Consider the following 16,781-nt stretch of genomic DNA (forward strand, 5'->3'; position numbering starts at 1 on the left):
AGGAGGGCCAATGTTTCAGGAACTCATTGCCACAGAAGGCTGTGGAGGCCAAGTCAATGGATATTTTTAAGGCAGAGAAAGATTCTTGATTAATACGGGTGTCAGAGGATATGGGGAAAAGGCAGGAGAATAGGGTTAGGAGGGATAGATCAGCTATGATTGAATGGCGTAGACTTCTTGGGCCGAATGGCTTAATTCTGATCCGATCACTTATGACCACTTATGTCACTGAACGTTGGCGTGCAGGTACAGCAGGCAGTGAAGAAAGCTAATGGCATGTTGGCCTTCATAACAAGAGGATTTCAGTATAGGAGTAAAGAGGTTCTTGTGCAGTTGTTTCGGGGCCTGGTAAGACCACATCTGGAGTATTGTGTACAGTTTTGGTCTCATAATTTGAGAAAGGATATCCTTGTAATTGAGGCAGTGCAGCATAGGTTCACGAGATTGGTCCCTGGGATGGCGGGACTGTCATATGAGGAAAGATTGAAAAGACTGGGCTTGTATCCACTGGAGTTTAGAAGGATGAGAGGGGATCTTATAGAGACATATAAAATTATAAAAGGACTGGAGAAGCTAGATGCAGGAAAAATGTTCCCAATGTTGGGGGAATCCAGAACCAGGGGCCACAGTCTTAGAATAAAGGGGCGGCCATTTAAAGCTGAGGTGAGAAGGAACTTTTCCACCCAGAGAGTTGTGAATTTGTGGAATTCTCTGCCACAGAGGGCAGTAGAGGCCAAATCACTGGATGAATTTAAGAGAGAGTTAGATAGAGCTCTGGGGGTGAGTGGAATCAAGGGATATGGGGAGAAGTTGGGTACGGGTTACTGATTGTGGATGATCAGCCATGATCACAATGAATGGCGGTGATGGCTCGAAGGGCCGAATGGCCTCATCCTGCACCTATTTTCTATGTTTCTATGACCAGGTCTTTTAAAACAGGTCTCATGTTGCAGGGGAGTTTCAAAATCTCAATCTAGATTAAATTAGTTATGATCGGATAGATCACAGCTAACAAACAAATCAAAGCAGCACCTCTGGAGAACATGGATAGGTGAAGTTTCAGAGTGCTGGAGTAACTCAGCGGGTCAGGCAGCATCTGTGGAGAACATGGATAGGTGACGTTTCACAGAGTGCTGGAGTAACTCAGCGGGTCAGGCAGTATCTCTGGAGAACATGGGTAGGTGCTGGGTAGGTAGAGACCCTTCTTCAGACTGGGTATGTAAAGGATCTTACAAATCTATAAAAGATGCATACTTTTAGAAAATAGAAGTTAGGATGTTATGTTACAGTTGTATGAGATGGCAAGGCTGTATTTGGAGTGTTCAATCTTGGTCGCCCTGCTGTAGGAGGATGTCCATTTGGTTGAAAGCGTGCAGAGAATACTTACGAGTTTCTTGCCAGGACTATTTGGGTCCCTGGATACAGCGTGGAAACAGGCCCAACCTGTCCATGTCAACCAACGTGCCCAATCTACACTAGGCCCACCTGCCTGCATTTGGCCCATATCCCTTTAAACCTATCCTATCCACGTACATGTCCAGATGTTTCTTAAACGTTGTGCTCGACCCAGCCTCAACCACGTCCTCCGGCAGTTCGTTCCGTATACCCACCACCCTTTGTATAAAATAGTTGCCCCTCTGATTCCTATTAAATCTTTTCCCCCCTCACCTTTAAACCTATGTCCTCTGGTTCCTGATTTCCCCTACTCTAGGCAAGAGTACTCAGTGCATTCACCCTCTCTATGCCTCTCATAACATACACGATAAGGAGGAGAACATGGTGGTGGAATCTCATTGGAAGTGATGGAGATTGTGGTGAATGATCAGTTAAATCCGGAGGCTGGTGGAGTGGAAGGTAGGGTCGCCAACCGTCCCGTATTAGTCGGGACATCCTGTACTTTGGGCTTAATTGGTTTGTCCCATACGGGACCGCCCTTGTCCCTTATTAGGCCCGGGGGGCCCGGACAGTGTAGGCCTGGACAGTGTAGGCCCGGACAGTGTAGGCCCGGACACTGTTGGCCCGGACACTGTAGGCCCAGACATTGTAGGTCCGGGCACTATAGGCCCGGACACTGTAAGCCCGGACACTGTAGGCCCGGACACTGTAGGTCCGGACATTGTAGGATCGGGCACTATAGGCCCGGACACTGTAGGTCCGGACAGTGTAGGCCCGGAGGCCGCCGAACGGAGGTTGCTTAGCAACCCGCCTCCTGGCCCGGGCGGCCGCCATTGGTGGAGCGGGAGCACGTGGCCACTGGCTGGGTGAGGTCACGTGGGGCAGAGTGTGGTGACGTCACCTTGTCCCTTATTTTGGAGTGAGGAAGTTGGCAACCCCTAGTGGAAGGTGAGGACCGGAGGAACTCTACCCATGTTCTGTTCTGGAAGAGAAGGGGTGAGCAAGAACACAGGTGTGGGAAACATGTGGGTTGTGATCAAGGGAGTCGGTAACACTGGTAGAGGGGAGGCAGGATTCAGAAATAAAAACAACGACATTTCAGAGGGAACATCTTACCATCTTCGGAACAATAGGTCAACATTGGAAAAACTTTCCTCATTCTCCATTTAGATCGGAGATGAGGAAAACCTTTTTCACCCAGGGAGTTGTGAATCTGTGGAATTCTCTGCCTTTCAAGAGAGTTAGATAGAGCTCTTAAAGATAGCGGAGTCAAGGGATATGGGGGAAGGCAGGAACGGGGTACTGATTGTGGATGATTAGCCATGAACACGGTGAATGGTGCATGATCACGGTGCTGACTCGAAGGGCCGAATGGCCTCCTCCTGCACCTATTGTCTATTGTCTATAAACTGTAAGAATGGAATGGAGAGCTTAGAGGGTGGGACGGTCAATTAGACTTTAGAGATGCAGTGCAGAAAAAGGCCCTTCGGCCCATTGTGGTAAATATTACATGAAATAATCTGCAAACTTTGTATTCATATCAAATATATATTTTACACTCTTGTTATGTGCCATTCAGAACTGACAAGCATTGACAATTTGCTGCCATTGTATTGTGTAGGAAGGAACTGCAGTTGCTGGTTTAAACTGATGATAGACACAAAAAGCTGGAGTAACTCAGCAGGTCAGGCAGCATCTGGGGAGAGAAGGAATGGGTGACGTTTCGGGTCTGAAGGAGGGTATCTACCTGAAACGTCACCTATTCCTTTTTCTCCAGAGAAGTTGCCTGTCCCGCTGAGTTACTCCAGCTGTTTGTGTATATCAATAAATAATTTGTGCCTTTGGAGAGAACAGACTTTGCTCATTTTCATCCTCCAGCTGCCTAAACTCCAGGAAAATAAGGCAATAAAATGCTGCTTGTTTACACACCAGAGATAGACACAAAATGCTAGAGTAACTAGGCGGGACAGGCAGCATCTCTAGAGAGAAGGAAAAAAAGCTTGCTGCATATGTAAGTGCTGTAAACTAATTTTTCTGGTCAAGAGAGTTTAGGTTGAGGTTTTATTACGGTCTCGTGTGCTGAGGTACAGTGAAAAGCTTTTTTCCTTCTCTCCAGAGATGTTGCCTGTCCCGCTGAGTTACTCCAGCATTTTGTGTCCATCTGCTGCCATGGTATTCTTCAACTTAAAAGCCAAACATTACTTTGTGAAATATAAGCTTTTCGTTAAAAAAAACTCTTAACATTGATTACCTGACCTATTTAACTCATAAAGTAAACAAAAAGAGAGGAAGGGGCTATGGGATACACAAAGTAAATAAACATAGACAATAGGTGCAGGAGGAGGCCATTTGGCTGATCGTCCACAATTACAGGTCCATCATTGATTTTCCGGCACCTTTGGTTCCAGACCCTTTCAGGATTATCTGTGTTGCCGGGCCAACAGAGGTCAGGGCCTCTGAGAGGAGTCCAACGGTACCGGAACGTTCCGCCTAGGCCTCCGAGATACCGGCCCGCAAAGTCGGCCTTGGAGGTTGGCTGTGGGAACGGCTTTGGCCGGGCCGGAGTTCCAGAGTCCCGGCCTTAGCGGGCAAATTCCACCCGTCGATCGGACACGGAAGTCCCGATGAGGTCGAGATCGGCCGCTTCACCCGGCCCGGGCGCCACTTTTTCGGGGGGACTTCCGGTGGGGCGGGGGTGCATTTCAAGTGCTTCCTCGTAATTTTGGCCGGATTTAAAGGATTCACCAGTTGCCGGGAACATCCGTGGTGGGGTCTGTACTCTTCCTAATCGTGAGTTGTTTTAAAATGGTCATCTCCCGAAAGAGAAGTTAGGCTCATAACTGGTATTTACAAAGGTACTTTGCAACATGTGATATGCGAATCCGTTAGATATAATACAAGTTTGTTCAACATGCACACATTAGAATTCTAGTATTTGAAAAAGAACGTATTTGATATTTTAATTCAAAATATTCCAAGGAAAGCAGCGATGACGATCAAGTTAGCAAGGATCTTGTTGTAAAGGTTTCAAGTAGACTGGTTAAGAAAAGGCACAATAGAACACTCAAAATATTTATACCAGGCTGTATAGTTGATATTCTACCACATCATTGTCTTAGGGTTGCTAACTGTCCCGTATTAGCCGGGACATCCCGTATTTTGGGCTAAATTGATTTGTCCCGTATTCGCCCCGCGGGCCTAACGGAGGTTGCTTTGCACTTAGCCCCGCTCCCCGAACACACTCCGTTAGCCTACACTGTCCCGTCCTACAGCGGCCCTTAGGCTAACGGAGTGTGTTCGCCTAAAGGAGGTTGCCAAGCATCCCACCTCCCGGCCCGGGCGGCCGCCATTGGTGGAGCGGGAGCACGTGACCGCTGGCTGGGTGAGGTCACGTGGGACGCGGGGCGGTGACGTCACCTTGTCCCGAGTTGGCAACCCTACATTGTGGTGACCTGACAAAAATCAACTGAAAGGCTGATTGCTTTTAACAAAGTGACTTGCTAAAGGAAGTGTTACGTGCGGCGCTAACTGATGATGGTTCGATATGAAATTTGTGTACTTGTTAGACTTTAAAGATACAGAGTTGAAACAGGCTCGTCGGCCCACCGAGTCCGCGCCGACCAGCGATCACCCTGTTTACTAACACTACCCGACAAACTGGGGACAATTTGCAATTTTTATTAGAGGCCAATTAACCTACAAACCTGCATGTCTTTAGAGTGTGGGAGGAAACCGAAAACCAGAGGAAACCCACGCGGTCACAGGGAGATCGTACAAACTCCGCACGGACAGCACCCAAGGATCGGGCAACCAGGAAAAAAGGGGACATATGTTTAAGGTGAGGGGGACAAGATTTAATAACAACTTTTCACTCAGAGGATGGTGGGTATACGGAACGAGCTGCCAGAGGTAGCTGAAGCAGGTACTACAACAGTATTTAAAAGAAACTTGGACAGGTGCATGGTTGGACAATAGGTGCAGGAGGAGGCCATTCGGCCCTTCGAGCCAGCACCACCATTCAATGTGATCATGGCTGATCATTCCCAATCAGTACCCCGTTCCTGCCTTCTCCCCATACCCCCTGACTTCGCTATCCTTAAGAGCTCTATCTAGCTCTCTCTTGAATGCATTCAGAGAATTGGCCTCCACTGCCTTCTGAGGTAGAGAATTCCACAGATTTACAACTCTCTGACTGAAAAAGGTTTTCCTCATCTCCGTTCTAAATGGCCTACCCCTCATTCTTAAACTGTGGGCCCTGGTTCTGGACTCCCCCAACATTGGGAACATGTTTCCTGCCTCTAACGTGTCCAACCCCTTAATAATCTTATATGTTTCGATAAGATCCCCTCTCATCTTTCTAAATTCCTGTGTATACAAGCCCAGTCGCTCCAGTCTTTCAACATAGGACAGTCCAGCCATTCCGGGAATTAACCTGGTGAACCTACGCTGCACGCCCTCAATAACAAGAATATCCTTCCTCAAATTTGGAGACCAAAACTGCACACAGTACTCCAGGTGCGGTCTCACTAGGGCCCTGTACAACTGCAGAAGGACCTCTTTGCTCCTATACTCAACTCTCTTGTTATGAAGGCCAACATTCCATTGGCTTTCTTCACTGCCTGCTGTATCTGCATGCTTCCTTTCAGTGACTGATGCACTAGGACACCCAGATCTCGTTGTACGTCCCCTTTTCCTAACTTGACACCATTAAGAGAGGTTTAGAGGGATATGAGCCAAATGGGACTCGCGTGGATGGGGCATCGTGGGACGGCATGGGCGAGTTGGGCCGAAGGGCCTCTTTCAGTGGCTCTACGACTGTAAAGGGTTTGCAACACCTGTAAAGATTCAAATAAGTAAAAGCAAAGCAGGAAAAAATCTAGAACATATTAACAAACGTATTTAGTAAATTACCAAATGATGGGGCTGTTTTATATATCCTCTTTACTGGGGACTCTTAAAGCATCTGAGCAAAATCAAATTAATTGCATTAACTTCCATTTTAAATAGTCGTTCAGAAATGTTTCTGCTTTTGGTAAATGAATCAGATGCAGTGTGATTGCCCTGGTTCTGGGAGACTAAGTTGGCAGCATAGCGATCAGAAACAGTGTGGTACACGGTGTGTGTGATTTCCCTAGTTCTGTGTGGTTTAGTCGGTGGTACAGAGGTAAGAAACAGTGTGGACACAAAATGCTGGAGTAACTCAGCGGGTCAGACAGCACCACTGGAGAGAAGGTATGGGTGACGTTTCGGGTCGAGACCCGTGGGGTACACAGTTCAAATGCGGTGTGATTGCCCCAGCTTTGTGAGACTAAACTTGGCAGCATAGAGGTAAGAAACAGAGTGGTACACTGGTTCAAATGCAGTCTGAATGCCCTAGTTCTGTGTGACTAAGTTGGTGGCAGATAGGTGAGAGACTGTGTGATACACAGTTGAAATTGCAGTGTGGTTTCCCTAGTTCTGTGTGATTTAGTTGGTGGTACAGAGGTAAGAGACAGAGTGGTACACAGTTCCCAGTATTGTTTCCCTAGTTCTGTGTGACTAAGTTGGTAGCAGGTAGGTAAGAGACAGAGTGGTATACAGTTCACAGTGTCGTTTCCCTAGTTCTGTGTGACTAAGTTGGTGGTGCAGAGGTAAGAGACAGAGTGGTACACAGTTCCCAGTATTGTTTCCCTAGTTCTGTGTGATTTAGTTGGCGGCAGGTAGGTAAGAGACAGAGTGGTACACAGTCCCCAGTATTGTTTCCCTAGTTCTGTGTGACTAAGTTGGCAACAGATAGGTGAGAGACAGAGTGGTACACAGTTCCCAGTGTCGTTTCCCTAGACCAGGTTGGCGGTGCAGAGGTGAGGGACAGAGTGGTACACAGTTCCCAGTGTCGTTTCCGTAGACCAGGTTGGCGGTGCAGAGGTGAGGGACAGAGTGGTACACAGTTCCCAGTGTCGTTTCCCTAGACCAGGTTGGCGGTGCAGAGGTGAGGGACAGAGTGGTATACAGTTCCCAGTGTCGTTTCCCTAGACCAGGTTGGCGGTGCAGAGGTGAGGGACAGAGTGGTACACAGTTCCCAGTGTCGTTTCCCTAGACCAGGTTGGCGGTGCAGAGGTGAGGGACAGAGTGGTACACAGTTGCCAGTGTTGTTTCCCTAGTTCTGTGAGACCAGGTTGGCAGTGTAGAGGTAGGAGACAGTACCGGCCTGCAGGTGGAAGGTGTGCTCTGCAATGTGTTGTCCCTGCGCTGGCTGCGAACATTGGTTGACGGCCGTTTTCTGTCGGGGCGGCTCTGAGGTGCGTGCCGGTGCGGGCCGGAGGTGCTGGAGGCGCGGGGCTTGCTCCTGGGGCAGGGGGGCCAAGTGGGCTTGCTCCTGCCCCAGGCCGAGAGGCTGCGGCCTCCCGTGTGCGACGTCGTGCAGCTGCTGGGCCTGGTGGTGGAGTCGCTGCACCTCCTCCTTGGTCAGGGTGATGACGTGCACCGGCTGCGTCTGTCCGCTGCCCGGCTGGCTGTCCGCCAGGCCCACTGCCGTCTGGCCAGCCTGGGACACCAGGGTGAGGTTGTGCATGTGCTGGGCCGGCTGGGCGATGAGGGCCAGGTCTGAGGCCTGGTCCCCGGGCAGGCTGGGCGAGTCTCCCGCTGATATGATGCTGATGCGCTCCCCGTGGGGCGGCATGAAGTCGATGTTGTGGACGTCGTTGGTCACCACCAGTTGTATCTGCTGTTCCCCCGGCGCGGGGAGATACTGCTGAAGCTGCAGTATGGTCTTCACCTCCTCTGTGGCGCCGCCAAGGCCGCCGCCGCTCACGGGCCCGTGCGTCCGCCTCTCCTTGCCGTGAATCTTCATGTGTGACCGCAGGTTGTCGGCACGGGTGAACCGCTGGTTGCACATCGGGCAGGTGAACGGCTTGTGCCCAGTGTGCATGGCGTCGTGCCGGCGTTTGGCGCTCGGATCGGCAAAGCACTTTCCGCAGACGGTGCAGGAAAACGGCTTCTCCCCCCTACAATCACAGGGAAGATTGTACGTTTGCACACGAGAATAAAACTTGCAGCGCATCATTCTTATGGCTAAAGGGATCAGGGGGTATGGAGAGAAGGCAGGTACAGGTTACTGAGCTGGATGATCAGCCATGATCATATTGAATGGCGGTGCAGGCTCGAAGGGCCGAATGGCCTACTCCTGCACCTATTTTCTATGTTTCTATTCTTGCCCTGTTAATTATACTATTTCATTCTGCAGTGGGTGTTAAGACAATAGACAATAGGTGCAGGAGGAGGCCATTCGGCCCTTCGAGCCAGCACCGCCATTCAATGTGATCATGGCTGATCATTCTCAATCAGTACCCCGTTGCTGCCTTCTCCCCATACCCCCTGACTCCGCTATCCTTAAGAGCTCTATCTAGCTCTCTCTTGAATGCATTCAGAGAATCGGCCTCCACTGCCTTCTGAGGCAGAGAATTCCACAGATTCACAACTCTCTGGCTGAAAAGGTTTTTCCTCATCTCAGTTCTAAATGGCCTACCCCTTATTCTTAAACTGTGGCCGCTGGTTCTGGACTCCCCCAACATTGGGAACATGTTTTCTGCGTCTAACGTGTCCAATCCCTTAATAATCTTATACGTTTCGATAAGATCTCCTCTCATCCTTCTAAATTCCAGTGTATACAAGCCTAGTCGCTCCAGTCTTTCAACATATGACAGTCCCGCCATTCCGGGAATTAACCTAGTAAACCTACACTGAACTCGGTGGGCCAAAGGGCCTGTTTCGCTATATCGCTAATCTAATTAGCTATATCGCTAATCTAATCGAACCTAAAGATGGTGCTTGATGCGTTGAGTTCCTCCACCACTTCGTGATTTGCTCAAGATACCAGCATCTGCAGCTCCTTGTATCTCCACCAGCACGTTGTTTTTTTGCTCAGTGTGAGAAATGTTGCTCCATTTGATATATAATTAATCATCTACACATGTGCACACTTGGCATAATTAAAAGTGAATCTGAGGAATTCATTGCAACAGAATTGTGGCTGTGGAGGTCAAGTCAATGGATATTTGTATGGCAGAGATAGATGTATGCTTCCTTTCAGAAGGCAGGAGAATGGGTTGAGAGGGAAAAATAGATTAGCCATGATAGAATGGTGGAGTAGACTTGATGGGCCGATACCATTAAGCATTGAAGTAGCTCTGGCAGATTCTAGGATACAGATTGTTACACAGAAACATAGAAAATAGGTGTAGGAGGAGCCATCTGGCCCTTCGAGCCAGCACCACCATTCATTGTGATCATGGCTGATCATCCACAATCAGTAACCTGTGCCTGCCTTCTCCTCATATCCCTTGATTCCACTAGCCCCTAAAGCTCTATCCAACTCTCTTTTAAATTAATCGAGTGAATTGGCCTCCACTGCCCTCTGTGGCAGAGAATTCCACAAATTCGCAACTCTCTGAGTGAAAAAGTCTTTTCTCATCTCAGTTTTAAATGGTTTCCCCTTTATTCTTACGACTGTGGCCCCTGGTTCTGGACTTCCCCAACATTGGGAACATCTTTCCTGCATCTAGCCTGTCCAGTCCTTTTATAATTTGCAATGGGTTGACATAAAACTGATGAAATTCAACGCAGGGAAGTTTAAAGAGATGCATTCTAATAAACCACTTGGCATCAGGCAAGTTGGAAATTGGCAGGACTAGCTGGTAACACTGTTGGGAAAAAACATGCAGGATTCTTTGCAGTGTGGTCAAAGGAACATGCTAAAATAAATATATATCACTGGTTAGGCGTCAGATAGGGTTAGGCATTTAATTAGGAACAATGAACACACACTGGATCTCAAATCAAAACAGTGTACATTCAGCAGGTGACGTGACAATTGTGAAGAGAAAGAAAAGTTACAATTTTGGCCTAGATATTGTGTTCCTGTATTGTTTCGGGGGGGGGGGGGGGGGGGGCAAGGTGGTGATCTACTGCCTCACAGCGCCAGAGACCCGGGTTCCATCCTGACTTTAGGCGCTGTCTGTACGGAGTTTGTACGTTCTCCCCGTGACCTGCGCGGATTTTCTCCACGATCTTCGGTTTCCTCCCACACTCCAAAGACGTACCGATTTGTAGGTTAATTGACTTGGTATAAAGGTAAAATTGTCCCTGGTGTGTGTAGGGTAGAGTAGTTAATGAGCGGGGATCGCCGGTCGGTGCAGACTCGGTGCGCCGAGGGGCCTGTTTTCGTGCTGTATCTCTAAACTAAACTAACCTGATGAGCTTGATTTAAGTTGAAGGGGAAAGCATAAGGTGAGGGGGAAAAGATTTACTAGTAAACCAAGGGGTATCTTTTTTTACACAAAGGGTGGTGGGTGTATGGAACGAGCTGCCGGAGGAGGTAGTTGAGGCAGGGACTATCCCAACGTTTAAAAAGCATTTAGCTGTTTAGATAGTTTAGGTTTAGAGGGATATGGGCCAAACACAGACAGGTGGGACTAGTGTAGATGGGACATGTTGGTCAGTGTGGGCAAGTTGGGCCGAAGGGCCTGTTTCCACACTGAACGACTATAACTTTACAGAACTGGAAAAATGTTGAAAACAGGGATATTTTAAGTTACAAAGGGGGAAAGCTGGACAGGACATACGGAATGACAGCAAAGAAACAAAGAACTGCAGATGCTGGTTGACCAAGAAAAGAAAAAAAGTGCTGGAGTAACTCAGCGGGTCAGGCAGCATCTCTGGAGAACATGGACAGGTGACGTTTCAGGTCGGGACCCTTCTTCAGACTGAAGGATGTCTGTGAAGCTGACTTGGAGAGTGTTGTGAAAGTCCAGAGGAGGTGTAAATCGAGCAAGAGCAGTGGGGAGGGAAGCAACAATACATCGTGCTGGAACCCAGAGAAACCCAGCTGGAAATCTGAGGCTGCTGAGATACATAGGGTCACAGAGTCACAAAGCACACAACTTCAGCCCAACTTGCCCACACCTGCCAACATGCCTCATCTGCACTAATCCCACCTGCTTGCGTTTGGCCCGTATCCCACTTAAACATGTCCTATCCATGTACCTGTCTGAATGTTTCTTAAACGTTGCGATACTACCTGCCTCAACTACCTCCTCCAGCAGTTCGTTCCATACACCCATCACCCCTTGGGTAAAGAAGTTGCCCTTCAGGTTCCTATTAAATCTTTCCCCCCTCACCTCAAAGCTATGCCCTCTGGTTCTCGATTCCCCTATTCTGGACAATCGATTGTGTGTTTACCCGATCTATTCCTCTCATGATTTCATACACTATAAGATCACCCCTCATCCTCCTGCGCTCCGAGATTCCCAGCCTGCTCAACCTCCCCCTATAACTCAGGCCCTCAAGTCCAGGCATCATCCTCATATATCTTCTCTGCACCCTTTCCTGCTTGACATCATCTTTTCTATAACATGGTGACCGAAACTGAACACAATACTCTAAATGTGGCCTCGCCAACATGAAATGAGACATGACCTCCCTACTTCTATACTCAATAATCTAGGTTAAAGACTTTAAGGTTAAAGACTTTAACCTCCAGCATATCTTTAAAATATAAAGCTTCATCCAAGACCGCAAGAAATTGCAGAGAATTGTGGATGCAACCCAGCCCATCACACCAATCAACCTTCATTCCTTCCATTGACTCCATCTTCACTTCACTCTGCCTCGGCAAGGCCAGCAGCTTAATCAAGGACCAGTCTCACCCCGGTCTCTCCCTCTTCTCCCCTCTCCCATCAGGAAATAGGTACAGAAAGTGATTAGAATGGGTGTCAGGGGTTATGGGGAGAAGGCAGGAGAATGGGGTTGAGCGGGAAAGATAGATCAGCCAGGAGTGAATGACGGAGTAGACTTGATGGGCCGAATGGCCTAATTCTGCACCTAGAACGGAGATGAGGAAAATCTTTTTCAGTCCGAGAGAGTTGTAAATTTGTGGAATTCTCTGCCTCAGAAGGCAGTGGAGGCCAATTCTCTGAATGCTTTCAAGAGAGAGCTAGATAGAGCTCTTAAGGATAGCGGAGTCAGGGGGTATGGGGAGAAGGCAGGAACGGGGTACTGATTGAGAATGATCAGCCATGATCACATTGAATGGCGGTGCTGGCTCGAAGGGCCGAATGGCCTACTCCTGCACCTATTGTCTATTGTCTATCACTTATGACATGAGAAAAGTGAAAACGCACACCTCCAGATTCAGGGCAGTTTCATCCCAGCTGTTATCAGACAACTGAATCATCCTACCAACATGTGAGTAGTGAGTGAGTGATTCTGAGCCACTGTCTGCTTCATTGCAGACCCTCGGACATCTTTAATCGGACTTTACTGAACTCTATCTTGCACTGAATGTTGTCCCCTTTACCCTGTACCCTGACACTGTGGACGGCTCGATTGTAATCATGTAGAGTCTTTCTGCTGACTGGACAGCACGCCACAAAAAGCTTTTCACTGTACCTCAGTACACGTGACAATCTTTATATTACTAAAACTCTCATCTTGCTTGTATGTACATTCCCGAAATACAGCCAAAACGGTACCCGATAGCGCACCAATGTTAGGCCCACCTTACTTACCATTCGCCTGCGGTGTGCAGTATCAAGTTTTGTTCAAATTGTTGTGCTCTCGTGTACCTTTTTGTCTGTATTTCGGGAACATACATACATATATACAAGATGAGATCAGTCTGAAGAAGGGTCTCGACCCGAAACGTCACCCATTCCTTCTCTCCTGAGCTGCTGCCTGACCTGCTGAGTTACTCCAGCATTTTGTGAATAAATACAAGATGAGATCGCCATTTTGATCTAATACTTCTGTGTTCGGCACCACAATGGGAACCCAAAGGGTCATACATGAGATCGCCATTTTGAGATCGCCATTTTGATCTAATACGGCATCACAACCGGGAGGGTTGCCGGGTCCGTCTGCATCACGCCTGCGCAGCAGCGCCGGGAGGACCGGCGCCCGTCCTGGCGTGCCCCGCGCCTGACCTTCCTCCCATGGTGCAGTGCGGCGGCAGAGAGGTCCAACAAAATGGCCGCCAGCAGGACGAACATGGGGCAGCGCCTTGCGGCCGCTTTCCTACTGCTGGCCGCCACAATGGCCGCCCAGGGCCGGGGTGAGTGGCTCCCTCTCCCCTTTCTTCTGCCAAATTACTAAAGAACCTTTAGTAACAACGGGACCCAATGGGTCGTCTAGTAATAAATAAAACTCTGATTTTGGATTCTCCTACCCTCGGGTAACGACTTTAATCCACCATATCTATGCCTCTCAAGATGTTTATACACCTTTCTTGATTAGTGCGGGTGTCAGGGGTTATGGGGAGAAGGCAGGAGAATGGGGTTAGGAGGGAGAGATGGATCAGCCATGATTGAACGGCGGAGTACACGTGATGGGCCAAATGGCCTAATTCTGTTGCTATCACTTATGAACATGACCATCCTGATGGTATAGACACACGTGTGGTTACGTTTTAATCGTTTGCAATCGCCAACAGTGAAATGAACACAAACAGTGAAATGAACACAAGCAGTGACCGCAAGGTGAGGCATTTACCTGTGGATTCTTATGTGGGTCTGCAGGGTATTCTTAGCAGTGAAACATTTACCACAAATCTCACATGTAAATGGTTTCTCACCTAAAAAAAAAATAAAAGCTCAGTTAATGACATCGTTGCTTCTGACGGACGCTTTCTCAGAATTGTTGAGCTCGGCACGGACTCGGTGGGCTGAAGGGCCTGTTCCCGCGCCGTTTCCCGAAACTAAACTACTAACCTTGGGTCTTAAACATATGATGAATTATTGATCATTGCCCCTCAGCTCAGCCTTGACACCCAGTTTCACCTTTGAAGTATTGGGAATATTTTTCTTTCCATATGAGCTCTCCAGTGAAGGATGAAATTGGCGTCAAGGTTACTAATGTGCAGCACTGTAAAGAACTTTTCAGTCAGAGTCTTTGAGAATTTTAACGGAGGTATATTGATAATCACCAACTGTGATTTGTCTGTTAACACGTACGGCTTGTTTGTAATCATATATAGAGCCATACAGCGAGGAAACAGCCCTTTCGGCCCAACCTGCCCCATCTCCATTAGTCCCACCTTCCCGCATTTGGCCCATATCCCTCTAAACCTTACCTATCCATGTATCTGTCCAAATGTCTTTTAAATTTTGTTATAGTACTGCCTCAACTACCCCCTCTGGCAGCTCATTCCATATACCCACCGCCCTTTGTGTGAAAAGAGTTTTGAAACATTTTAAGATAGTTTTTTTATATAAACCCCATATTCTTCCACTTACAAACGTGTAACCCACTTGTTCTTACACTGATAAAGCACATCAATTGCCATTCCAAAGACATATTGGTTTGTAGGTTAATTGGCTTGCTATAAATGTAAAAATTGTCCCTAGTGTGTGTAGGATAGTGCTAATGTGTGGGGATCGCTGGTTGGTGCAGACCCAGTGGGCCGAAGGGCATCTTGCTGCGCTGTATGTCTAAACCAAACTATTATCTTTCATAATTTGTGCATATGGATACCAATTTTACTCAACAGTGTTAGCACACAATATCAACTTTACTCATTCTCAAAATAAGACACATGGAGCCACAAGGAACAGCAGATGCTGGAATCTTGAGCAACACACACAGAGTTGGATGAACTTTAAGGTGAAGGGGAAAAGATTCAATAGGAATTTAAAGATTTAATCGGAATCTGAGCGGTACCTTTTTCACACAAAGGGCGGTGGGTGTATGGAACGAGCTGGCAGAGGAGCTAGTTGAGGCAGGGGCTATCGCAACGTTTAAGAAACAGCTATACAGGTACATGAATGGGACAGGTGTAGAGGGATATGGGCCAAACGCAGGCAGGTGGGACTAGTGTAGATGGGGCATGTTGGTTGGTGTGGCAAGTTGAGCCAAAGGGCCTGTTTCCTCCCGTGTGACTCTATGACTATAAGCCAGCGGGCCCTTCACAGAAGGGTGCAGGAATAAAACTGTAGATGCTGGTTAAAATCGAAGGTAGGCACAAAATGCTGGAGTAACTCAGCGGGTCAGGCAGCATCTCGGGAGAGAAGGAATGGGTGACGTTTCGGGTCGAAGAAGGATCTCGACCCGAAACGTCACCCATTCCTTCTCTCCCGAGATGCTGCCTGACCCTTCAGAAGGGTCACGACCCGAAACGTCGACTCTCTGTTCACGCTGCCTGACCCACTGAGTTCCACCAGCACTTTGTGGTTTACGCATGTCAAGAGACCCAGGCAGGTTCCCATTTCTTCAGTGGAGAGTCTGGTTTATATTTAAGATCCACGCCGTAGCGTAAGATGGAGCACGTAAAGACAGTGGGTAAAATCAATGGAGGTGTCCTTTCCATGAAATTGCGTTTGAAAGCTCACGCTACCTGTGTGGGTTCTCACATGCTTCTTGAGCTGTGCAGCATCCATGAAGTTACGATGACATTGTGCACATTCAGGCAAGGACTGACCTGGTAAAACATAGCACGAGAAAATATTTAATGTTTTTTGAAAGAGATCCTTTCTGTAAAATCATATGTCTATTTTTAATCATCTTAGTCTAGCTAAAAACAACTTCCCTCTCTTTGTGGCTAGAAAGAAAGAGAACTGGAGTAGCCTTGTACACAAAACAAAGGACACAGAGTGCTGGGGTAACTCAGCGGGTCAGGCAACATCTCTGGAAAACGTGGATAGGTGACGTTTCACAGAGTGCTGGAGTAACTCAGCGGGTCAGGCAGCATCTCTGGAAAACGTGGATAGGTGACGTTTCACAGAGTGCTGGAGTAACTCAGCGGGTCTGGAAAAAAGGTATAGGTGACGTTTTTAGCAAATTTGCCGATAATACAAAGCTAGGTGGCAGTGTGAACTGTGAGGAAGATGCTATGAGGTTGCAGGGTGACTTGGACAGGTTGTGTGAGTGGGCGGATGCATGGCAGATGCAGTTTAATGTGGATAAGTGTGAGGTTATCCACTTTGGTGGTAAGAATAGGAAGGCAGATTATTATTTGAATGGTGTCAAGTTAGGAAAAGGGGACGTACAACGTGATCTGGGTGTCTTAGTGCATCAGTCACTGAAAGGAAGCATGCAGGTACAGCAGGCAGTGAAGAAAGCCAATGGAATGTTGGCCTTCATAACAAGAGGAGTTGAGTATAGGAGCAAAGAGGTCCTTCTGCAGTTGTACAGGGCCCTAGTGAGACTGCACCTGGAGTACTGTGTGCAGTTTTGGTCTCCAAATTTGAGGAAGGATATTCTTGCTATTGAGGGCGTGCAGCGTAGGTTTACTAGGTTAATTCCCGGAATGGCGGGACTGTCCTATGTTGAAAGACTGGAGCGACTAGGTTTGTATACACTGGAATTTAGAATGATGAGAGGGGATCTTATCGAAATGTATAAGATTATTAAGGGGTTGG

At 47.9% G+C, this 16,781-nt stretch overlaps 1 protein-coding gene across 2 annotated transcripts in view; it reads right to left on the bottom strand.

Moving 5' to 3' along the window:
• Window positions 1-4,315: 4,315 nt before the first annotated feature.
• zbtb24 (zinc finger and BTB domain containing 24) overlaps window positions 4,316-16,781 on the bottom strand; it is a 34,798-nt gene continuing 22,332 nt past the window's right edge. For both annotated transcript variants that reach the window (XM_078399881.1, XM_078399882.1), the window contains exons 5-7: window positions 15,758-15,841; window positions 13,918-13,999; window positions 4,316-8,378 (exon numbers count right to left, since the gene is read on the bottom strand). In XM_078399881.1, coding sequence (XP_078256007.1) covers window positions 7,532-8,378; window positions 13,918-13,999; window positions 15,758-15,841 — 1,013 coding nt within the window. In that variant the 3' untranslated portion in view covers window positions 4,316-7,531. The remainder of the gene's footprint in view (window positions 8,379-13,917; window positions 14,000-15,757; window positions 15,842-16,781) is intronic.

The sequence above is a fragment of the Rhinoraja longicauda genome, chromosome 5, assembly GCF_053455715.1.
Source record: "Rhinoraja longicauda isolate Sanriku21f chromosome 5, sRhiLon1.1, whole genome shotgun sequence".
Lineage (NCBI taxonomy): Eukaryota > Metazoa > Chordata > Chondrichthyes > Rajiformes > Arhynchobatidae > Rhinoraja > Rhinoraja longicauda.